Source organism: Pteropus vampyrus, unplaced genomic scaffold (genome assembly GCF_000151845.1).
Source record: "Pteropus vampyrus isolate Shadow unplaced genomic scaffold, Pvam_2.0 Scaffold79, whole genome shotgun sequence".
Classification (NCBI taxonomy): domain Eukaryota; kingdom Metazoa; phylum Chordata; class Mammalia; order Chiroptera; family Pteropodidae; genus Pteropus; species Pteropus vampyrus.
In genome coordinates, this window is record NW_011888860.1 from 1373527 (window position 1) to 1399622 (window position 26096).

Genomic DNA, 26096 nt, shown 5'->3' on the forward strand with positions numbered 1-26096 from the left:
CAAACAATCCAATTAAAAAATGGGCAGAAGATCTGAACAGATACTTCTCCAAAGAGGAAATACAGATAGCTACCAGATATATGAACAGATGCTCAAAGTCGCTAACCATCGGAGAAATGCAAATTAAAACCACAATGAGATATCATCTCACACCTGTCAGAATGGCTATACCAATAAATCAAAAAATAACATGTGTTGGCAAGGATGCTGAGAAAAGGGAACCCTCATACATTGTTGGTGAGATTGCAAATTGGTACAGTAGCTATGGAAAACAGTCTAGAGGTTTCTCAAAAAATTAAAAATGGATATATCTTTTGACCCAGCAACTGCACTTCTGGATATTTATCCAAAGAAAACCAAAATAATAATTCGTAAAGATCTATGCACTCCAATATTCATGGCAGCACAATTTACAATAGCCAAGATATGAAAGTAACCTAAATGCCCATCAACAGATGATTGAATAAAGAAGTTATGGTTCACATATGCAATGGAATATTACTTAGCCATTAAAAAAATGAAATCCTACCATTTGCAACAACTTGGATGGACCTAGAGGTTATTATGCTGAGTGAAAGAAGTCAGACAGAGAAAAACAAATACCATATGATTTCACTTATATGAGGAATCTAAGGAACAAAAAGAACAAACTAATCAAAAACAGACACAAATATAGTGGACAATTTGGTGACGGACAGAGGACGGGGGGGCGGGGCTGGGAGAATGCGGTGAGGGGTTAAAGAAGTACAAATTAGTAGATAGTTGGTCATGAGGATAGGGAACACAGCAAAGGGAATGCAGTTAGCATTAATATACTGGCTAGATGGAGGGCCAGGGGAGGGACAGAGCAATTGGGGGTATTGTTTTATAAACTATAGAGATGTCTAACCAATGTATCGCATACTTGAAACTAATTTAAATAAATAATTTTTTTTTTTTTTAAATAAAGAAATGCAGCAAACTGTCCCAAAGTGACCTAGTTCATGACAAAATGACATGTGGTCTAGTTCAACCTTCCCCATCTCAGCCCCCAGGTCCAGATTGGGTACCTCTTTCCCCAGTTGCTAACTTTATTTTCTCGGCGGGGGTGGGGAACACACCGAAATACCAAGGACAATCTATTTAAGCAAAGTGCACGTGGATCCTCACGTCCCAGAGGCGGAAGTACTGAGGTACCTGCATAACCACCTGGAGCAGCACAGCTGCCATACGCTGAGGGTGCACATGGGCTGTTTACAAATACACCAAAAAGAGAAGGTCATCCTTGTGACAACTGCAGAAGCTCCTCAGGACCCGGTCTCCTGGGGAGAGGTTCTGGGAGACGCCCTCACATTTTACGTGTGCATGTCTATCTGCTGCAGTGCAAATGCTCCAAGGTGAAGAGAGCGCCTGGAGGCACAGAGCTGGCATGTGAGCAAGTGAGGCCTGGCCTCTGGTCAGCAGCTGAGATGTTTCTTTGCTGGTCTGCCTGCCCCTCTGCAGCTTTGCTTCCTTAGCCCCAGACTAACAGTGTTTCTTCAGGTACACACACGAGATGTGTCACAGGTGCACACCACAGCACACCTTCCAGTGTTCCCTGGAGGACATGGGAAAGGGCACATATGAGCTCAGACCTATCAAGTTGTGGGTCTTACTAAAACGAGGAATTTCACTACCCTCCCTCCCATGCGGGTTCCCAGCAGAGTCCCTAGTCAGTAAAATCATAATGCCACAATCTAACCCCTGGCCTGCCATTTCCATCTTGTTACCTACCAGTTCCATCCCCTAACCCCCAACCCCCACCCCCCCCCAAAAGAAACAGAAATTCTCTTGATTTGGAGAACATTTAGGGCAGAAAATAAGCACAAAATAATTGTATCACCTGACCCAGCAAACAAGGAATTCTTCAAATGCCAAAGGTATTAACTCATTTCATCCTCATCTCAACCCTCTGAGGTTGACACTAAGTTAACTGTACCCACTTTATAGATGAGGGAAGTGAGTGAAGCACAAGGCTATTAAGTGGTGGACCTAGGATTCAAACCCAGGCAGTCTAACTTTGGCTCCCACTCCTAATCACTCTGTTTTATACCTGAGGTTTTACTGGATGCCCAGTGTCAGATGGGGCTAGGCCCACAAAGAAAGTTCAAAAAGGCAGTCAGTGATGTCAATAAAGTTTTGAGTACATATGGCATTAGAGCAGGGGGAGCCTGGATTCAAACCTTAGCTCTCAGATTTGTTGGTACTGTGATCTTCGGTAGGTAATTTACAAAGTACCAATTATTTTTTTTTCATTTGTGAAAATAGGAAAAACAATAGTTACCTCAGAGGGTTTTCACCAGGACAAAACAATGTAATATAGGTAGAGAATCTAGCACACAGAAAACACTCAATGAACATTTGAATAAAAGAGCAAGTGAGTTACAGTGCCACATAAACATTCAGTGGAATCATCAAAGGGGGAAATGAAATGGGGTTTGTAATTAGCTGTGACCAGACATTTCAAAACTGTCCCCAGGACGGCTCTGGTTTATGTTTGTTGTTCTGGCAAAATGATTAACAAGAGGAGCTCCTTTTATTCTCTAAAGTGTCTCAGTTTGGATAATAAATAATTACAGTCGTTCCAGTCAAAATTCCAGTGGATTCTGCCTCTGGTAATGAAATAGGCTTGGAAAGGACATTGAGATATGCCCGAGTGGAAAGAGGGTTCAAAGTCATAGCAGCTGCTATGAGCAGAGCATCCTGGCAATGCTGGGTAGGGGAACTGAACTCTAAGAAACTAGCATTTCTGGGGATGGTCGTATGCTCTTAAAACTAGAAGCCATGTACACATTTTTCACACTTTCTCTATTTGCCTACTAAAAAATCCACAGCCTGTGAATACTCAAAAGAATTTATTAATAATAAGGAAGGTAAAAAAAGCATACTGGCTGGTTTTTGTCCCTTGAGTCCAAGAATATGTGGATTTAAAACTAAACCAGCTAACTAAAAGTCAAGGGTATTTTGGTGGCTAAGAAATGCAAATGGCTAACTAACCCCATCACAGTATATTAAGTATATTGTTTGTCATGCTGATAAAAATAAAACAAGAGCCCTAAATATATTACAATGAACTTATTTTAAGCTATTTTTCTTGTACAATCCTGCTATTGTAATTTAGATTCTGATCTGAAAAGCTTCACCACCAGTCCAACCAATCAAAATAAAAGGAACTGGATGTATGGGGAATGACGAGCTCCACCAGGGAGTAAGCTCTGCTTTCTCCCAAAGGACTGAGTAGCAAAAAGCAACCAGCAGTGTTTGGTGCTGCCCCCGTGTGGTCAGGAAGTTTTATAACCATCATCATTTCAACATGGGAATCAATGCTTATTGATCAGCTCTGGGAATAATCACTCGTCTCAGAGTATGCGAAGAGCTCAGTATTTATTTAATCAACATGCCTTTAAAAATAATTTTCCAATTTCTAAATAAAGATCAACACTTGCACTTTGATTGATGCTCATTCTTCAATAGCTCTTAACCAAAGGGGCAAAAATGAATAACGGTTCAGGATATGGACTGTGTCCTCAGATAGATTTGGAGTCAAGTCATAACTTTGCTATTTATCAGCTAGTAACTTTGGACATGTCAGTTTAGGTCTCTAAGTCTCAGCTTCTTCATTTATAAAATGGGAATAACAACAGTGCCTATACTTTATAGTATTGTGGTGAGGACTAAATGAGATAATGCTGGTAAAATACTTAGCATAGTTCCTAGAAATAGTAAGAATTCAAAATGTTTATTATTATTGATAAATGTTAACTCTTTTCTATGTATGGATTTTAAAGACTTCTCTAGTTTAACCAATTTCAGCCAAAGTTAGCATGTGGAGGGGATACTGTGGATCGTGGTAGGTGTGAATGCAGCACCCAGAAGTCTTTGGTGAAACACAGAAAACTGGGCCCATCCCCAGTTTCTATTTCAGTAAGTCAGGGTAGGGTCCAAGAATCTGCATTTCTAACCAGCTCCCAAGTGATGCTGAAGTTGTTGGTCTAGGGACCACATTTTGAGAACCACTGCTGTGGACAGATGGCCCCTTTCCCTTACCCAAGTTATGCTGTTCCTAAGACTGGTTCTGAAGGTAAAATCTGGGTTCATATACCAGGACTGCCAACTTACGATTTGTGTTCTTGGGCAAGTTTGCTAACCTCTCTGTGCCTTAATTTCCTCATCATAAAATGCAGATACTAAAAATACCAGCCTCACAACAGCCTATCATGTGTTGTGAGGATCACCTGGGATAAATGAGTTTGCTGCTGCTCCTATTGCTGTCATTACTTATTATGAGCATAGAGTGGGACCAGGGTCATGGCTGGATTAGAAGGGACAGAGTTCTTGGCCTGAGGCTTCCTTCTCTCCCATCTGTTCTTTCTTCTCCCACATTGGAATCAAGTTGTCATGTCTTAGCTGGAAACACACAACAATAGAAGTTTGCAACTTCTATTTCTTTGAGTCGTATTTTAATAGAGATGTCTGCCTGGAGAGAACCTGTTCCTACAACATGTGTAGAAAGAACACAGTGCAGAGCCTTGGTTTCTACGGACAGATGGTCCTGGGTTCAAACTCTTATATACCCGTCAGCGGGTGCTCAGCCTCCGTGAATCTAAGTTTACTCAGTTGAAGGGTGATTATACTACTAGGCTCACAGAGCTTCCAGAATACCCAAAGAAAGTGAGGAAGGTAAAGTGGCTGGCCCCCAGCAAATGTTCACTTTCTTCTCTTTCTCTGGCTTGAGGATACTGTCTCATTTCATTATTTGTTTTCCCATGGGCCTTTAGTTTTTCCTTCCCCAGAGCTTTAAGGAGGGCAAGCAAAACAAGCGCATGCTGGCAGAAAACTAGGGGGCCTCATCCCTGGACCATAAAATGGGGTGTGGGAGGGGAGAGACAAGGGAACTGAAGCTATGGGAGAGTAGGGTGTGAGCCTCACCTCTATCCAGGTGAGCCAGCCTTGGTGCACAGCATCACAGATGGTGCTTAAATGAGAGCTAATGTCCATGAATTGTAACTATATAATGCTTTATAACTATTGAGGGATGACACAAATGTCATCAAGAGTGTTGCTAAAATCGACAGCAACACTAAACTACCGATATTAAAAAACTAAAAGTTCACTGATAAAAACTATAGTTTGGTCTAGCATTACAAACATAATCCTAATTAACACCCATTTATAGGGATTACTTACCACTTAAGCCTAATTATCTTGCAGCACAATAACAACTGTGTATTCAAGTCAATAAACATTTATTGAGTACCTATTAGTTCCTGGAGACACAGAGAGATGAGTCAGGCAGAGGTTTACTCTGGCGCAGCTTATAATGGAGTAGGCACAAAGTGGGGATCTATAACACGACAAGGTGAAATAAGGGGAAAAAGGCACACATGCATGTTGGGAGCGCATGGAAGGAGTTTTTTAACTCACAGAAAGGGTGTTATGGACAGCTTCCTGAAGAATGCGGTATTGAGCTGAGCCTTGAAGGATGGATGGATTCATTCATTTAACAAATACTGATACCTACTATATGCCACGTACTGGAGACACATTGAAAAGCCCAACAGAACAAATCTTCTGCTCTGAGTAGTATTTCAAAAAACTGGAATGGCATATTCATTTGGCTGCCACAGCAAAGGTCACATAGCTCCATCAACATGAACCAAGATGAGTAAAGGACAATGGTATGTGGGGGGCTGGGGGGTGGCGCACAGCAGGAATAGTAGTGGCTGACAGCCCAGCTTCCCAAGTCACTGACCTGGGTTCAAAGCCCAGGTTGGCCACTTCTTGGTGGTATGATCAGAGTCAAGTTACTCAACCTTGGAGAGCCTCAGTTTCCTCATCTGTTGCAGTGAGGATAATGGTATGGACCTCCCAGGGTACTGGCATGATTAGTGGGATAGCTTATGCTAAGTACATTGATAAGGCCTAGCCCAAAGAGGATGGTTGAAAAAAGCTGGCCGTGATTTTCTCAAGATACCTGATCCCTGCAAAATGTGTCAGGATTGGTGAGTGCTGCCAACAGGCAGCCAGTCAATCCTGTTTTGTTTTTCCAACTAGTGATCAAGTGTCACTAAGGATACACCTAGGGTAGCTGGGGCAGGAAGAGATAAGGGGCCTTCTGAGGACCTGGGAGATGCGTGAATGGGCTCCAGGAAGTTCTATATGTCCTGAAAATATATCCAAAATTGTGTGTGTGTTTGCCTATACGGGAAGAGGGTCTAGTGTTTCCAACAGCTTTCCAAAGGCTCTGAGACTACGAAGTACTTTAAAAGAATTAATTCCAAGGAGGTTAGATACCAGAAAACTCACTTATCAAGACATCCACTCAGGTACATGGACTGGGGTAAAAGATGCTTACTAGTTGGCATCAGAGTTCTTTCGTGAGAAGCAAATGGGGAAAATGGTCACACGATCAGAAATTTAGGGGAAAAGAGAAAAGATGAGTAAGAAAGGGAAGTGAGGGGGCGGTGAGAAAAGGCTGCACAGCTTCTGGGGAAGCACAACCTCTGGAGGGCAGGTGTGTCTGAATGACTTGTAAAGATGAAGAGTCCAGTACCCAGTTTTAAAAACCAGGAACTGTTTTGGACTCAATGAAAGACCCTTGACATCACCCTTAATGCTCCATCAGAAGCCTGTTACAAAGAGATGGTTAACATCACTGGGGGAATTAAGGAGAAGGGCGTATCCTCCCGGGGGAGAAGATTCTTGACAGAGAAAAAGCAACAGGCAAACGTCTCAGAGTGGAGAACAGGAAGTCAACCCAAGAGAAGTATATGTCCCCCACAAAAAAGGATAGAACTTTGGGGACGACCCATGGACTTCCTCAGGACGTGGGACTAGGGTTGAAGTCTGCCTCACCTAGATCCTAAGGACATAGCGATCCTGGCTGCTGCTCGAGTTACGGAGAGCTGCTCTGTGGAGACCTTTCATATGTACTTATGATCAGGGGGGAAAAAACCCCACAACATGTATTCTTGTTATATGTGACTATGTAGAAGGATCTATTTAATAATCATACAACCCATATATGATCAGTGAGAGTACTCTTTTTTAATTTCATACTGGTGGCCAGAATAACATAGCTATATCAGGTACATTCATTATATTTGAAAACCTGTGTTCTAGCATGTTTCCCTAAGTTTTAAGAACAGCCCTCTGCCCTTTCATTTCCCGGTTACTTTATGCATTAGAGACATGACAGACCTGATTTCTGCCCAGAGGCAGGTCTTTTGACTGCCTGGATTTTGCTGAGAAATAAAGCAGCTAGTAAGCAAAGGCTATGACTTCAAATGACTTTCACAGAGTCTGTTCTAAACACGCATGGGCTTTTCAAGGTTCAAAATACCCTCCTTGGACATCACCTCCATAATGAGGAAGTCCTTAGTGAACTGGGTTTGTGGTCATTACATGGAGGGGGGTAGATCATTGTTATCACGAACATAGACTGAAATTTAGGCTGTATTTGCTACTGCATTTCTTTGAAACACTAAAATGCTTTCCAAATCCAGCATCTCGGTGGGCTCTGTCAGAGAGGTGCCTGGGGACTCTAGAGTGGAGCCTGACCCAGTTCTCCATCCGGCTGAAGTAGCAAATCAGCCTGATTAATTATTCAGAGTGGCAATGACCTCAGCAGATAGGGAAGACCCAGGGCGCATTCCTATACTACCTCCAATGAGCACCTCAGCTGCTCCTGCTGCACCCACCCCCAAACTCTGACTGCCTGCAACATGGTAAGCATTCAGGCAGAAAACAAGATGCCTGGCCCTTTGGGGCCCTGAGCCCACTAGTGCCATTTACTTAAAATTTCCCTTTTCTATTTTTTCAGAGCAAGACAACCCTACTGGAAAAGTAGAATGCTAACATTCTATGCTGACAGGTTCTTCTACAAAGAGCATAGTCATAATAATTGGTAACATCTGTGTAACGCTCACAATGTGCCAGGCACTACAGGCTGATTATAAACAAGGCATTATCTAGGACAGCCATCTCCTCGCCTGCCTGCTCTCCCGACTGCTGCTGGGGCAAGTGTGTGTGTGCGCGCGCACACCAAATTCTTTCACATGTCGTATACAATCAACTTAACCCATATGGCAATATATGAAGTAGATGTTATGGCCTGTGTCCCTTCAGAATTCATATATTGTAGCCCTAACCCCCAACGTGGCTGTATTTATAGATAGGGCCTTTAAAGAGGTAATGAGGATTAGATGAGCACATAAGGAGGGCCTAATCCAATAGCAGTGGAGTCTTCATAAGAAGAGGAACAGACACCAGGAGGTTGTGCATATAGAGAAAGGCCAAGTGAGGACACACCAAGGAAAGAGGCCATAGGAAAAACCAAACCTGCCAACACCTTGATCTTGGACTTCTAGCCTCCAGAACTGAGAAAATAAATTTCCCAGTATTTGTTATGTCTGACCAAGTAGACTAATACAGTGGTGCATAAACTTAAAGTAACCAGCTGGCATGTGGTGGAACTGAAAAATCGCTATCGCCATGCCATGCTGCCGCCTAGGGGTGGCAATGGTGCCGGTTTTCCTGGGCGAGAGACAGAGAGAGAGAGGCAGGCATACCTCACTCTGTGCCGGGGGAACTCAGAGAGGACCTACAACCCCTCCCCAGAAATTCAGTGCACATAGTCACACTTCCACCCACCAACCTGAACTCGCAGCTACACCAGGCTGATACCAGAGGCCTGGTTGCATTCTAAAGTGGCCCCAGAGAATTCGAGGCCAGGAGCACATTGAGGAGAATGAAATCTCCCTGGAACAGGGAATAAGGACTTCAGATTCCCCCCAGATCAAGGTCCAGTGCTTCTGGCTGATCCTGAGACTTCTCAGAGGTGTATGGGAGGAAGCCTGCACCACAGGCACCAACTTGCTCAGAAGAGCTCTGGGTGCCCTTGTGCCCACTGTCCACTGGGGGAGCCATCTCCCTTTCTTCCTCCCCTCCTCCCTCCCACCCCAGCCGCCAACACCTGGCAACAGATAACGGAAGGTAAGGAGTCTCCATGGAAACAGAGGAACTACAATTGCAATCAGCTGATGCCAGTGCTCTCTCCACATGCACTGCTGTGTTCTGATATGGCCTAGCATTGTCAGGTTCAGGGACGACCTGTGGGAGGGGCCAAGGGGCACAGAGTCCTGCTCTTTCTCTTACACAAAAGGCTTTCTGCCGCTAAAGAAAGGCCAGTGCTCCATGGCAATGACAAATCATTTATAATGCCTGGTCCACAATGACTCTCATTAATCTGCTGAGGAGGGTGACTCGTCACCATGTTATAAGCAATTTATATACATTTAAAAATAAAATTAAAAATAAATAAAAATAAATAAAAAATAAAAATAAAATCCAGAATGTCAATTTACTAATTTACAGAGAGAAACGTTAAGTCTGACTGGATGCTTGGGTTGGCTAACAAGAAGCTTAGTTCTCTGGAAGAAATCTACTCCTGTTTTTAATCACCAGTCCACTGAAGGCTGATGAGCAAAAAACACAAGGAGAGGAGCCCACTTCAACATCATAATGGCAATGATTCTCAGAGATTCATCGCTAGTGTGACAGAGAGACAGGCCTCCAGGTTGTGATTTAGCACGTAAACAGTTAATTGTATTAGTCATTTCCTGTCCATGCTGGCATTATGAGGCCTATTTTTATCAATGGAAAAGATGAACAGAGGTGGATTCAACCAAGAGATGTAGCCCAATGTTTCAAATGTATATGTTCATATTTAAATACAAACTTGCAGGCATATCACATTAGACATCTTCACATACGATCATCATCACCTTACTAGCAGTGACCATTTACTTTGTGCTTACTCGATGTTTAGTATTTTACATATAAAATTAAAATTCTGGATTTGGCAAAGAAAGCATGAAGGAGGGTGCTGACATTTATGGATCACTTTCCAAATACTACATGCTATATGTACAGCATATAGCACACATTCCCCAAACCCTACAAATGTCTGAACTACATTTGTCATTTTATAATCTAGAAACTGAGGTTCAGAGAACTTAGCTGAATGTCAATGTCACACGGTAAATAAATGGCAGTTAGAGTTTCAACCGAAGTTTAACCCTCAAGGTAGATTATTATCTTGATTTTACAGAAGAAGAAACAAGCTCAGTAAAGTTCAGCAAAGTGGCACAACTGAGGGCCAGCTGGCTCCTAAGCCTAGTCTTGATCCCGCTACTCTTTGTTCTACAGCGGTTGTTCTATAAACAGGAACGCTCAATCTAAAGGAGGCTCTCTGAGACCAGCCTGTTCTGTGGACCCCTGAAGGCCCACTCCCAAAAAGAGGGCCCAAAACGAACTTCGTGCTCAATAACTTTAGTGTTAAATGGAGACAGACCAAGGTATGGTGGCAAGAGTGGACCTGATCTGGTTGGGAGTCCTGGCTGTGTCCTCAGTTTTGACATCCTTGGAGGGACAACCCTGCCTTTGCAGCTGCTGGTGAGGATTCAAGAGGGTGTGTGCCAACCCTGGCAGGGAGCCTGGCACAGCCATTTTTACTTTAGCAAAATGCACATAACCTGGAGTCTGAAGCCAGAGTGTCCAGGTTTGAGTCCCAGATCTCCACTCAATTCCTGAGTGATACAGGGCAACGGCTGACCTGCCCTGTGGCTCAGTTTTCTAACCTGTAAAATGGAGACAATGGCAGTATTTATGTCCTAAGAAACATCGGGTGCAACAAATGGTATCATACATCTAATGTGCTTAGAATGGTATGTGGTAAGTATTCAGTGTGTGAGCTATTATTTTAATTAGCTCTAAATTATCAACGAATCCTGATCTAGGCCATGCTTAATGATATAAAGCATATGAAAATATCCATTTAGCTAGTAATTGGGGGTGGCAGGATCAGGTATTATGTAAGACCCAAGGGCCTGTCCTTCTGGGGGGCTAATTTCTGCCTAGTGCCCAATACAACCCTTATTTGGCTTCTCACTTATTGGTAGGGCTTTGACACAGGCTTACAGACTGGAGCCTACATTCCAGGGTCCTGAGACACCTGGACCAAGAAGCGACCTGAGCCCTTGCTATGTTTGCAGTCCTTTATCTGGGCTTTCCAGTTGCTTCCTGACCGATACTCTGGGCACCCAGCTGGATCCAGAGTCCTGCCCTAGAACTGAATCTCCAAGCAGAGCTTTGTGCTAATTTCTTCTCTAGGTGCCAGTGGAATCTAGACAATTCATAATCATGATGTCTCTCCATCTCAACCCTGACGCTGAGCTTCAGGCCATGGAGATGCTTGTGCTACAAAGACCTGCTCATTAGACGGGACTCTCTGGACACAGAGCAGGCCCGCTGAGCCTTTGGAGAGTACGATTTGGACCATTCCTGCACTCATCTAAGCAATAAGGGACAAGTATAGAACACAGGGTTTTGTTGAACTATTCAAAAAAATTCAAAAGCTTCCACAAAAGACTGTTTCTTACATAACATGAAATGGTGGCTCTTTTATGAAGGGTGAGGGTGGAAGAGGGACTTCTTAAACCTGACACTGGACATGTCCAACTAGGGTACCTGTCAAACCCCCCTAGTCACACTCCCAATCACAATACCTCCCAGCAGTCCCAACCCAAGGACAGCTCAGAGTCACCACAGAGCAACTGAAATAATCATGGTCTAACAGTAAACACAGAAATTTCTCCTGGTGAGACAGTGACATTTTACACAGAAGGGAACTTCTGCTGCTGGAGACACTCGAATGCCAACAAAAGCCTGGTCTACGGCAGTAAGCATCGGATTCACAGCCCATACTCTTCTCCGAGCTTGAGTAAATAGCCTGTGCACGCCCAGGCCAAGAAGCCAGGCTAGTGGGATGCTACTTCTATTCCTGCAGAAGAGCAGCAGATGTCTTCACCACTGGGAAACCATTCTTACTCCCCGAAAGTGTGAATGGTATTGCAGTTTTCCCTTACAGGAGTCTCGGAAAAAGACCGAAGGCAAGTTCACTGGTCACATGGCTGATTTACACTAAAGATTCTATGTCGGCTGCTGTGAAAAGGGTATCTTGAAGTCTATGAATGAGTGTGGGCAGATGCCAATCAAAAGTTTTCCTTCTACATAGGGTATCAAGCAAGAGATGGGGCCTCAAAATTATGAGGAGAATCTGGAGAGCATTAATAGTGAACTTCTTCAGGAAAAGAGATTTTAAAACATGGAATCCTCTACCAAGGGGCCTGTGGGCTCTTATCCTTGGGGCAGAGCTTTAAAAACAGTATGTTGAGTTCGCTGTCCCCAATGATCTTCCTGTTTCAACAAAGATGACTAAACCAGAGTTGCTAGGTTTATCCTGTATCTAAGTGATGATTCTGTCTGCAAAATGCAATGTCTGTGAAACTTATTCCATGACAATGCATTAGAGCCTCAACCACACCATTTTAAAAATTGCTTTGGGAAGAGCCTTTACAGCTTGAAGGAGAGGACAGCAGTTCACATTTGAGCGCATAAAAGAGGACACGAAATAATAATTTTTATGTCTTCAGAATATTTTCACTTATTAATAATGTAGTGTGCCCAGTGCTAGCCAGGCCACATTATCTTAATTTTACACAGCTTACTCTGGTGGGAAAGGGGATTAGCTTCAAAAGCACATCAGCACCCTGTCAAATAGTTATTCAGCATTGCCATCCTGCGTCTCTCTGCAGACTTTCTATCTTTCACAGAAAGAGGTCCACAAAGAACTCTAGAGGAATGGGAAGGTGCTCCACACGTAATGTAATGCCAAAAGGTGCTGTGGGCCACCGGGAAAGCTCTCAGCTTCCTGTGTCAATCCCCTCTCCCTCGCCATGTTTACTTTTTAATAAATTTTTTAAAAAAGGTTTTTGGGAAAATGTCTTATCGGTGCTACATCATTTATCAGTAGTCTTACTCTGACATTGAGTGCCCCCACGCTGTAGGAGGCAGCAGGCCAAGGACGCTGCAACTTTCCTTTTTGATCATGATTGTTACCCTCTAAAAATCACTGCAAACACTGGGGAGAAGTGGCAGACCAATGTACGGGGCAAGCAGACAAGCAACAGTTTCCTGCGAAATGGGACAACTTTGAAGTCAATTAATATTTACATAGAACTTTGGAATTTTTTTAAAACTAGTATAGAGACCCTGATGATGAAAGCCCAAATCTTTCAACCAGGTCTCTGGAGGCTGAGGCCAGCCTGGGTTCAACTATGGGCACTGTGGAAGGAAGATGTGTGGTACTGAACATTTTAATCCATTCGTCCATTGACACTTTGGTTGTCAATTAAAATTATTAATGTGTTATTGCTTAGTGAACTGATCTCAAACACTGCCTTCAACATGAAGCAAGTGAAATCCCATGTACAGTTGCAAGTTATCTTTTCCTTCTTTAATTCTAGTAACATTGTAACTGTCATTCTTAAATGACATTACCATTTTCTCTGCTGTATTATTTTCTTTTGTTCCCCTCCCCACTCTGATTGACCTCAAACCAACTTGCATGTAATAGCCGTTGAATAAATAAATGCCATATTAAAGGTTGGATGAGTTCATTACAACTGTCGAGAGCTGTCACTCTAGGTATCAGTTTAGAGACTAAAACTATTGGAGCCTGACTACCAAAATGATTTTCCTATAAGCAGCAGAGCCAGAAGCAGAGGAAGAACTCAGGTTCAGATCTTTGTGGCTTCACTCTTTGATAAGATTTTAAATAGGAGTCCTAGCAGTGAAGGGATGGCGTGGCTTACCTAAAATGGCTCAGCATTGGAATTATTCTAATAGGGCTGTAGGAGGAACCATAATTTCTCTATAAATTTTATTAACTGCAAATAAATAAGACATGTTTGTATTACAACCTCAGTACTGGTGCTGGTATTAACTTCTCGGTCAACAGCCCCAAGAGAACAAGGCCTAACATCTGTTGGCAATTTTCCAGGCAGCCTTGGCATGCCAGCTTCAGGATCCTCAGGTCTTGACCAGCTGGCCCTTCCTGGAGGACCCAGCCCCGCTACATGAGTGCAATGCTGCTACCAGTGCCTGAGGCCGCTCTGTCCTGTGACTATTGATGGCCTAGAATTCTCTGCTAGCATCCCACCGAGCCATGTTCACGGACCTGCTGCTCCGGCATCCTCAGGATGCCCATCTCCGCCACTGCTGCTGGCTACTGCCTGTCACCTCACCTGTTCCCTGCTGTCTTCCTTCAGGAGAAGAGGGAAGCCCGCCTTTCCTTAATCAGCCTTTCCAGCATCTGCCACCACAAGGCGCAGCTGTCAACATCTGGGTAACAATGCATCTCATTCCAACAGCACCCTTCAAGTCCCTAGGGCTCATATGGCTGCCAATTCCTTGACTGCTCATTCAGGCAAGTTTAGTGACCAGAAGTTAATAAGGGAAAGGAAGCCAGGGTTCTACCAGAAGTACAGCATTATGTCTAGCTGTGTGGGCAAATAAAGGGAGGGAAACAGTTTTACAAACATAAAACCTGTCCTCTGAGCTAGGAGACAAATGAGCATCCAAGGCCAACAGCTCAAGAGCAGAGAGCATCCGCTCTGCTCAGTGGAAAACCATGCTGGAGCGGGGTCAGGACACCTGGCTTTAGGCCCTGCTCTTCTGAGAACAGCTGTGCATTCTTAGGCAGATCACACTACCTCTCTGTGCTTATTCCACTTCTCCAAAGGCTTGGATGAGATGGTCCTTATCTTCTCTTGGTGAATGTCAACCTAAAAGCCACGCGTTCTTCCAAGGCTTGGTATGTTCATCACTGGCTCTGCACCTCTGTTTCTTGATTCGACAGTGTTAATAATCATGCCCTTCCCTAAGGGCATTTTCGTTGAGTGATTTAAGTGTTGGAATGAATGACATTTGTCGCAGACTGTATGTCCCAAAGATAGCCACAAGAAAGCCTCCTATCCTATGTGATCTCTGCAAAGTGACCCTGCCACTCTCCGTCGAGAGATGGCGACCTGTTTCCACCCCTGGTCTGGGCTGTGAGCTCTCTGAACAAAGGAATATGGCCAAAGTCATGTGGTGCCATTTCTAGAAACAGCCTTGTCTCACCTGGCGGCCTCAAATTCCTGCTCCTTACAAGCCAAACTCCACTTGGGAAGTACACCTGCCTACCCAGAGACCGCCACTGTGAGAATCTCAAGTCACTTGGAGAGGCCCTTGAGGGTGAGACAGAGAGGCCAAGAAGCCCTGAGCAGCCCATCGCAGGAGTGAAGAAGCTATCTTGGAAGTGGATCCTCCAGACCCAGTTTCTCCCAGTGGACCAGAAAAGAACTGCACTCCTGAACCCCTCTCAAATTCCACAAAATTGTGTGTAAAATAAATGTCTGTTTTAATCTACCAAGTTTTGGTGTGGCTTGTTACATAGTACATAGGATTAGGTAACAAAAACAATGTTACCTGCAGTACTGGACAAATAAGGATAGGCCTTATCTTAATGGATCTGTTCCTAAAAGAATTTGCTGAAAATGAACACAAAATTACATATACAATTATTTTTAAATCATCTGCACTTACATTTACAGAAAGGGTGAGAATCACTAAATTCTGTTGCAATGCAAGTACACTCATTAGCTTAAGCAGCATCCTTTTTTGGGAAACCACATGAGCCACCCCTGGCATAGCCTCCATTCACGACACAATAGCTCAGCATTTAGCACACTGCACTGAATTTGCCTGTTTGCTGCCTGCCCCTTGAAATAGGGACACATCTATTCTTCTTTGTAATAGGAATAATAATAATGGCTAATGCATAAAGAATGCTCATTATGTGCCAGGGACAGTTCTAAGCACTTGGCACATATGGCTTTGAACCCATGCAGTCTGGGTCCAGAGTCCATGCTCTTAATCATAATAGCACATAGCCTCTCCTTTAGCCTTAGGCATTCAATAAATGTTTTTGATGTAATTCACAAATCTAAAACAGAAATCAAATCAAACCCAAACCTCTCAGACAGATTAGGATTTCTGAAAAAACAAAAACCCATGCCACATGAATAAAAATTAATTATAAGAACTACATGCAGACAAAAAAATCCGATATAAATACTAAGTAATGATAATGAATTTGCTACACAGACCAGAAATAAATCTGAATGAGAAAATATACTCCCTACCCACTTCCTGTTTATCTATTAGTGCTAATCTAGTCAGTAGCCAGCCGCTAATTACTTCATGAAAATCTATGCTAGTAGGAACCAAGGGAGGGTACAGATAGAGCTCACGGATGAACATCAGAATCTCATATTCACTCACCATTCATTTCAGAAAGTTCCTCTACCAAACCTAATTGACTGATTTGTATCATCTCCTTCCCCTTTCTCTCCATCTGGGGCAGATTATAACAATAGAGTAAGGAGACAAATGAAGCCTTCACAAAATCCGGTGTTTGAATAAAAAAATCTGTGAGCAGCTGAGGACTGGTTGCAAGTTGGCCATAAAAGAACTGGAAGGTTTGTGAAGAAAGACTATGTCTACTTCCCCACAGAAGATACACGAAAATGATGCCTCGGTGATCGGTTTCAAACTTGTAAGTGTTGCTACTTAAGTTTTTGCCTGTAGAACAGCGGCATCAGCATCATCTGAGAGCTTAGCAGAAATGCAGTTCCCTCGTCCTGCCCCAGCACAGCTGAATTTGCCAACATGTGCAGGAAAGTGTGAAAGCAACTGCAAAGGACTGGGCCACATGAATCCGGGTGACAGTGAAAAGAAAGGGAGCATCTGTCATGGAGCAGTGACACTCCCGTTCCCTCACCATGCCTGCCTCCAACATCTCTGCTACCTCCACCTAAGTACTCAGCTTAGGGAAGCAATGACTGGGAATGAATGGGTCACAACACTTTCTTGGTCTTGAGTCAGATGCATCTCAGTTTGAGCCTTCCACCAGTTACTAGCTGTGCGATAAAATGAATTTCTTAACCTATTCAGAGCATCTGTTTTTTAACTATAATATGGAAGAAATAAAAGTGAAGACTTGTGTTTGCAGGAAAATTGCATGTAAGTACCTGTGCACAGGGCACAGGCAGACTGTGTTCAGCAGAGAAAGCCAGCAGCCTGTCTCTAGTCCTGGAGAGTACTCTAGAGCAAATTACTCATTTCCTTCTCCAGATTTCACAACGGATCGGGGTGTACTATTTTATCTCCAGATGCCACAGATCAGAATTACTACATTCCATTTTGAATCTTAAAATTTCTCAGACCATAAGTGACTTCTGAGATGATGACACATCTATTTTACAGACAAGGAAGCTGAAACCCAGAAAATTTAATGCTTGGGATAATATAATTTTCCTTATCCAGTTCCTGTATTACGGATTTCACAAACCAGTGTTCTAAATGCAGTTCTAAAAACCTCTCCTCACAAATATCCTGAAATGATTTGTTATTCACTGAAAGAAGACAGTGGGATGGGGGAGGGAGGGGGTGTCAGAGGCCCAGGACACCCACTTTCGAATGCCATCTCCACTACTAATTGTGTAACCCTAGAAGTTTTTACCTCACATTTTCTGGGACTTACTTTTTTTCACCTATAAAAGAAGCCTGTTAGATCATCTCTAGCATCACCTTCAGCTATAAGAAATTCAATGATTCCAAACAAAATGTAGCTTTTGCAAATTTCTTTAAAGATGTAATTTTCAACATTGTCCACAAGGTGGCAGAACATCTCCTTTACAGAAGTCCAAGCAGAGTGACACAAAGGATGGGAAAGAACTGTAAGAAACTAGTACATATTTTCCAAAGCATTACATTTTCTACAATTAACTATAAAATTTTATTTTAGTTTTGACCAGCCTAAGCAAGTATTTGGGCAGCAATGTACCACATGCTATGAGAAAATAAGTGTTATAGAGCTAAATTAGAATTTTAAGGGATTAAAATTGGATGAGCACAGAGAACAGACTGTAAAATAACAGGAATTTAGAAATGCAAGTTAGCTGACCACCCAAAAATGGCAAGGAGTTGCCTTCTTGACAAATGAAGCGCGAGAAGCAATTATCTACAAAAGGTTGAATATACAGAAAAATTTAAAACACCTTCATATGGAAGTGACACAAAATAGAGAAAAAATGATTAGAGAAAAATATTTAAGGTTATAATAATGAATAAATTTTAAAATTTAAAAGCGCATAGGGACAAAAAAATGTGGTATCCTGAATAACACCTTGGAACAGAAAAAAGGACGTTAGAAGAAAAACATAAAATCAGAATAAAGTATTTAGTTAAGTTTTGTGCCAATGTTAATTTTAGTTTTGACAAATATACTATGGTTATGTAAGAAAAGACATAAAGGGAAACTGGGTGAAGGGTAGGAGAACTCTCTGTACTATCCTTGCAACTTTTCTGTAAACCTAAAATTACTCCAAAATAAAATTTTTATTTAAAAAAATGCATAGAAAAATAAGAGGAAAAAATAGCCAAGAAACACAGAGTTTTGTAAAAAATCTTCTGTCTTGATAATTGAAGAAGGGGAAATTTTAAACTAGTGGTAGTAAAACAAAAATGAATAAATAAAGATGACAAAGCCTAGAGTAAAGTGGGCTGTGGACAAAGAGGTATATTCTAGGTTATTACTGATGAAATTACATGCTGCCATAGCCTTTCTGAAAAGCAATTTTGCAATAAGTGACAGAAGCCATATACTGATAGCCTTTGACCTGGTAATATCAGTTTTAGCAAGCAATAATTTAATAGTAATAATTAAAAAGGAAAAAAGTTACCTATTTTTATAAAGTTGTAGCTCTGGTCTACAGTACTGGAAATTGTTCCTAAGGCCACTGGATGCCTAAACAGATTATTGTGCTATGAATTAGATGGAATATTATAATGGAATTCAGAATGACAAATCTGAGAACTGTGGAATGGAATATGTGAAATAATTTTTAAAGAGCTCACTATATGCAATGTAGTATCACAGACTGGATCCTGGAACAGAAAAACTATACTAGTGAAAAAATGGGAAAATGTGAATTAAGTCTTTAGTTTACTTAATAACATGGTATCAATATTAACTTCTTAGTTTTGACAATTGTACTATCATTATACGACATTATTATTAGGGAAAGCTGGGTGAAGGGTATATGGGAGCTCAATCTTTGCTACTCTTTTATAAATCTATATTTATTTTAAAATAAAAGACTAAAATAAAGAGCTCAGAATTATGCACAAACACATATTGCTATCAACTATAAAATATTTATTGTATAAAAATTAGATAGGCTCGAAAAACATTTTCAGAGTTATAAAAATACATTGCTCTTTGTGTGGGGCGGGGGAGGGGGGGAGGAGAGAGAATATGTGTGTGTGTGTGTGTGTGTGTGTATGTGGCCATCTGATGCTGCCACTGATACTTAGAAGTTTCACTGAACAGATGATTATCAAGATGCCCAGACCCACTAGTGGCTGGAGAGGATTTGGAAGTATCCACATCCCAAAGGGCTAAAAATGATTTTTATTTTTTTAGCATGTAATTGCTAAATAAGGCAGTAAGGAAGACATTTTCTTTAATAATCTTTTTAGTAATCATTCCTCAGGGACTATCATTAGAATTTCACAGTACATGAAATTAAATATCTAATATATAAAGGACCATCCCTCCACTTCCAGAGTTATCTCTGCCTCAAGTCAGAACACTTCTGCTTATTTTGGGGGGCACTCATGTCCCTGGTCCACAGAAGCCTGGAGAATGTAAAGAATTATCTAAAGAAGGGATTTACTTCTACAGAGCTTGAACCTCTGGTAAATCCTTGGTCTTGCCATTTGTCCGTTCTTGGGTGCCTTAGTCAGCAATAAATAGGCAAGGGGTGACTAAGAGAGCAGATGGGAGGGGAGGAGAGGGTGGTGGTGATAGGGAGGCTCCTCCAGAGTGGCTTCATTAAAGTCACTTCTAAACTCACTGACTTCTTCAAAGTTTGTAAAAAATAACTGCCTTTAGGGCAATAGGATTTTGAAACAGTTGTAACGCTGAAAGAACATCTTGGCTTTCCCCACAGGGCTTCCTTGGCCCACTTCCAATAGGGGGTGGCGTGACCACGCAACCTGAAGAGAAGCACAGCGAGACACCTCAATTTCCTCAAAGGGATGTCAACTTCACCATCTGCATGGTGGTTCCAAAGTGTGTAGACCTGCCAGTCACCAGCGATGCAGATGATCTCTACTCCAATCCCAGCTTCCTGCTATTCTGGGCCCAACCTTTATCATAAGACTAGTTGATATTATACTACGGAGGGATGGTCTGAAAAAAGCTGTATCCTTTCCACTTCCAGAGTTATCTCTGCCTCAAGTCAGAACAGAAAGCTAGTCTGCACCATCATAATCCTTCACTGATTCGCTGGAAATGAGTTTTGCTGGGGTGTCTGTCCTTTGTTTTTAAAGAGTAATGCTATGAAATACTAACTGGAAACATCCAAATTTCTCTTTATCTATAAATATTTGGAATATTGTTGAGGACACCAACCACATTATTTGCTGGTGGCACCAGCTTGAAGCTTCAAGTGCGACTTTTCTCTAGATAGCCTAGTGAGCATAGGCCCTGGAGCCAGATGGCCTGGATTCGAATTCTGACTCTACAACTTATTAGCTGTTGAATTTTCTATGCCTCTGTTTCCTCATCTGCAATGTGGAGATAATGATACTTGGCTCACTGAATTTTTGTGAGAATGAAAGTCAATAGAAATAGTCTTTAGGATGATGCCTGGCAAAAAGTTAGCACTCAAATATTAATTATTACAATTATTCTATAATGAAGCACTAAAAACCCCATTATATTCCATAAGGAACTGGGATGCTTTCGTCTTATGCACATTGTGATTCATATAAAGTAGGGTCTGGAAGCTCTTTTCCCCTCCCAACATGCGTGGGGTCCCCAGCAGTGACAGTGACTTTCTGCAGCATGGGAGACCTGCAGAATTCAGGATGGGCGGGTAGTGAAGCAGGTGTACTTTGCAGAAGTCCCTTCAGGATCCTGAGCTGCCCTTCCATGGATTCCTGCCATTCACCCTCAGTGTAAATACACAGATGCAGTGATTATTCCCTTATACTTTCTGAGCCTTTTAAGAAAGGCTTTTAAAAAAAAGTTTTAGTCTTAAAAGTCTTCTCAGACATGTAAATAATACATGTACTTAGTTTAGAACTAAGTACAACTTCAGTCAGTAACTTATGACGAAGCTCAGCCTCCTTACTAACACGAACAAATTCATAATAGGTATTGGACGAGACATGCTGGCCACAGAATGATGGCAGATAAAGAATTCAGTAAGCACTGCAACTGGGACGAAGCACTGACTTAGGTAATATTTCAGCCAGTGCTCCTATTCCTCGTACCAATTCCATCTCCACTCCAGGCATCACCCTCCCCACCCACTCTGTCAATTTCACACGGTGGCTTTACCCATCATCACTGCCTCAGCCCTCAGAGGAAGATACTGCTGTTGCTCACCCCTCCTCCTCCAGCCTATGCTGGTGGCCCTTGTAAAACACCTAGTAGCAAAGCAAATTATTCACAACCCGCCTTCCTGTTATATTGCATCCCTTCCTTGCCATAAAATTTATCTTTAAATGCTAGCATGCTAGCCACAACCCAAGGCCTTGTTCAGAATACTGCTAGCTCTAGAGTGGCCTTCATCCGATCGGGCTGTGCTGAGAATCGAGCTGAGTTGACTAGGAGCAGCAGAGATTTCAACTGTGAGCCCCGAGAGTCTTACAGAACCAATGGAAATATGGCAGTTTCTGGCGAAGGAGTCAAGGTTTTGAACCTGCATGGTTTAACTAGTACTAAGGGAGTGTATTTGCTGGTTTATTCACAGGGTCAGATTTCCCTTGGGCTCAGAAAAAATATATAGAACCAGCTTCATAATTTGCAAATGAAAATGAATATGCAAAATGAAAGTGCAGGGCCCTTTGTTCAAAAAGCAGGAAAAAAATGCTGTAAAAAGCATTAAAACATGAAACTTTTCCCTTTCTTCTGCATTCTCTTTATTGACTTGTTATGGTGTTTCTAACCTGCTATTTAATGCCACGCTCCCTCAGGCATGGGGATACTTGCAGGGTGAGTGCAGACCTGCACAGGCGGGGAGGATCCCTACCCATCCCCACAGATCATCATTCTGAGCTCCCCCTCCCAACAGCTGCTAGACAGATGTACCATGCCCTGGCCAGGGGTGGGGAAATTGAGCCAGAATCCCCCTTTTTCATGGATTCACCTGCCCCAACCCACAGCAGATAGGTGTCCCTCAAGTTTTTTGCAACATCTGTGTGCCAAGACATGCGAGGTACCTAGATTGAGAGTAGGCAGGCCTCACCCTCCACTGAGTCACCCTCTGGACACCACTGGTGCTATCAGCCTGGCTGGGCAGGCCACAACTCTGACCCTTCCCAAGATACTATGGAGCTTGTACGCCCAACACCAACTTTCCCCATGCTCACCCCTAGGCCCCCACAGGGATGAAGGCTACCAAAGTCGCAGGGTGGGGACGGGGGTGGGGAGGTCTGGCAGGGCCTGGATGCCACGGAGCAGGGGAACAGGAAGCCAAGAGCCATGTGGAAAAATAGGGTGAGGCAGGACTGTGTAGAAGCCAACGCTCCAATGCCCTGGTATATGTTCCACTGCCGCACTGGGCTTCACGTAATAAAACACAAAGTCAAAAATAAAATTAAGAATTTCAAGATGGCAACTGCATGGCATTAAACCTCAGTCCTGGGGTCCTGATTCTCAGCACAGGGCTCTGTGCAACTGCATGATCGCATGCCTGTAACCCTGGCCCAGCTGGGACACCACCGGAAGTCCGAAAGCAAAGGTTCACTCTCAATTTCCAACATAAATCATACCTTTGTTTATGACAAGGATGGCCAAGAGGTTTTACCTTACATAGTGTGAGGCTGCCCTAGAGAAGATGGGCGTGAGGGGTCTTGTACCACCTGTTCAGCTCTGCAAGGCTTTAAAGGCTTCTGAAACCCATCCCATCAAACGATAATTTTAACTTATTACAATATGCAAAGAACTAATGTACCAAGATACAGGCAGAGTTGTGGTGACTACAGAAATCCTCCCAAACCTGTCTTGGCCTAAGGATTTACTTTAAGTGTCGGGGAGCTTAGGAAAGAGAGAGGATTGAGGGATAATAATACGAGGCTCTGGGTTGATGGTTTGTAAAAACTGGGCCATTATCCATAGTCATTACTTTGATGCAAGACTGTAACCTGGTTGCTGAAAGCATATTTCTTACAAACCTTGGCTTCTGGGTCACTGTTGATACTACAAGAATCGTCATCATCAGCATGTGGGGCATTTCTAGAAAGAAACAGAAAAGTAGACTTAGAATTATATCGCAAACTGGTGGCACAAAGTCACACATCACGGCCAGTCCTTTCAATGCCTACCTGAGTTTCAAAGATGCGTAGCGTAGTGTTGCTCCTTCAAACTCTTTTAGACTGGGGTCTGGGTTAACCGTGGCTGCATGTAAATCCTGGAAGAAAACAGATGCCTGTTAATGAAGACTGGGGGAGGGCTCATGACATGGCTTCAAATGTCTGGGGCAGAAAAGTCCTCCCAGCCTGAGGCAGAGAGTGCACGTGAGCATAGGCAGAAAAAGGCATGCAAGGGCTGCTGGATGCTGGCTTAGTGCAAGCACCGCTGCTTACAAGACAACAGGCAACCTGTGGCAATCAGCTTGAAGTCAAAAAAAGGCAACATGTATGTGAACTGGGCAGGAAGCCCCGTCACTCCATTGCCTGCAGAATGCATGACAGTCACAAAGGAGAAAAAGGTACAGCCACAGCCATGCAAAAAGGACAAAACATTAAATGATCTAAAAGCCGACATTGTACTTGCCTTCCAAATGTCACTATTAATCTTTCCCCCACTCAGAACAGCAAAATCACTCCATGGCTGTTTCTAGACATATAATTATTCACATAGGAAAAAAGCACATTGATTTAAAAAAAGAAAAAAGAAAAGAAAGGGAAGGAAAAAAAGAAAAAAAAACAGAACACAAGACACTTGTTAGCATTGATATTCTCAGGATGGGTTAGGGAATAAATTCACTCTAACTGAAACTTGTGAGCTCACTCTCTTTAGATCTAGATTATCACCTGAAGACTAGGCAGGAGGAAAGAGATGGCGCTTTACTTACCAAAACAAACGACTGAACGTTATTAGCAGACAGTGAAGTTATTTTCTAAATGTAGTCTTGAAAGCAAACAAAATGCTTCCAGATAGTAAATGCCTAGTATACCTAATTCCACAGGAAACTTTTTCTTTCCCATTAACCAAACAGAACTGTTTTCTTGAGGTATGGGTAAAACTAGGGATGATATTTGTTCATGTGCTGGTTTGGAAATAGGAATATCCATGGCTAAGGGCATAAAAGACCGAGGGGTCAAATTATTTTCACGTGAAAGCAAAAAAGGACAACAAATGGGAATCCAAAATGGAACCCAGCCTGACATCGACATCTTGCTGAAGTTTAACCTAAAAAAGAAGTCCTGACTATGTAAATTCTTCTACTTCATAAAAATCTCTACCTCCTTGCCACACAAGTCTCTTAACAAATTAATATTTGATCACAAAATGATTTTCTAAACATAATTACAGAACAAAGCACGAAGCCTTGCCTTGTTAATAGAACTCTTAAAAATAGATCTTTTAATCTAAACACTTTCATTCACCTCAGACAACGAGGAAATGTTTTTTTATTTTCTACTAGATTGAGTGGATATTGACATATCTTTCATCTAAGATTTGGGGAAATAATACTAATAAAACCCAGGAACATCCTTATGAACTTGTTCCACTGATGTCAAGCAAATCTCTTTTCCAGAAAATGACAGCAAATGGAAACTTTTCAAAGTTCTTTGAAAATGAAAAGAGAACATTGACCTATAACTTTTTCTCACATTAATATAATTTTTAAAACCACTCAAAGCAAAAGAAGCTAAGTTCAAAATGTCCCAGGTATTGAAAGGTTCATTTACCTAACTCTACGAGTGCAAAGTCACTGCAAATTTAGATCCATTATTACTCTTGCACAGTTGGTGTTATTGTTGCTTTCTTTTTTGAACTAGGCACCTGAACTGCAGTTTTTCAAAATAAAATAAAACTTAGACCACTGTATTTATTTATTTTAAATAATCTCTTTTAGTGAGGAAAAGAGCAGGAATGTGGCCCAGGTCCCCATCTCTCTCCTTACTCCATCCCCAAAAGCAGCGCTCAGTTCACTGAGCAGAGTAGCAGAGTTTTAACTTGTTAGCTGAGGGGACCTGTGAACCCCCTGAAACGGGAGTGGGGTTCTGTACATGTGTATTTTCCTGGAGAGATGATCCCCAACTTTTCTTATGTTTTCAGAGAAGCCAGTGACCAAAAATGGTTTCAAGTCACCATTGTGGGGGTATTAAAAAATACTCACAATAAGGACCTGAAATATCGAGTAGAAAATAAAATTTTAAGCTAAAATTTCTTTTTAAAGAAGAAAATCCTATTTAGTCCCAAGTCATCATCATTGTTTACATGTGAGCAATATTTGGTTTTCATTTAAGTTGAATTTGAAATAAAAAGATATCAGATAATGAATTAGGGAGGCTAAGATAACTGTGTCTTTTGTAGAAAAAAATTTTTTTTTGTTAGATTCCTGACAAAAGGAATCTGAAATCAGAAATTATACTGAAGAGACACTGTGTTGGGACTAAACAGAGTGAAAGAAGGGAATTTTTAAAAATTAGTTCTCATAAAAACATTTAGCACTGAATAAACCAGTTTTCTCTTAGTGTGTGGCTTTAAATTTTTTTAAATGTATTTACTCTTTGGATGAAGAAATCCCTCTCTGCAAAGTAAAAGCTGACTATAGTTCTAAGATTATGAATCCAGCTCTTATGCTACGGAGACATGAGTCAGCTGGCAAACTTCCAACAATCACTTATTACAGATTTACATAAATAAAGGCCCTATACAGTGATTTTGCAAAAACTTAAAATAACATGGGTACTCTTAAAAATATCAGCAAGGCAAAATGGAAACTAACATTTTATGTTATGATTAGGTCAAAATCTTTTTTCCTTCTATATTTAAAAATATTCATTTTAAAAAATTTTACCTCCCATAAATGACCATAATTTTC

The 26096-nt window shown here is 42.0% G+C and overlaps 1 protein-coding gene across 21 annotated transcripts in view; it reads right to left on the bottom strand.

Annotated features, from left to right (window-relative positions):
* The window catches only part of APBB2 (amyloid beta precursor protein binding family B member 2), a 338648-nt gene that overhangs the window by 70427 nt on the left and 242125 nt on the right, over positions 1-26096 (bottom strand). For 15 of the 21 annotated variants that reach the window (XM_023532201.1, XM_023532198.1, XM_023532204.1 and 12 more), the window contains 3 exons: positions 23816-23878; positions 23365-23450; positions 23215-23275 (listed from right to left, as the gene is read on the bottom strand). In XM_023532201.1, coding sequence (XP_023387969.1) covers positions 23215-23275; positions 23365-23450; positions 23816-23878 — 210 coding nt within the window. The remainder of the gene's footprint in view (positions 1-23214; positions 23276-23364; positions 23451-23815; positions 23879-26096) is intronic. The other 6 variants (XM_023532208.1, XM_023532211.1, XM_023532214.1 and 3 more) reach the window with 1 other exon arrangement.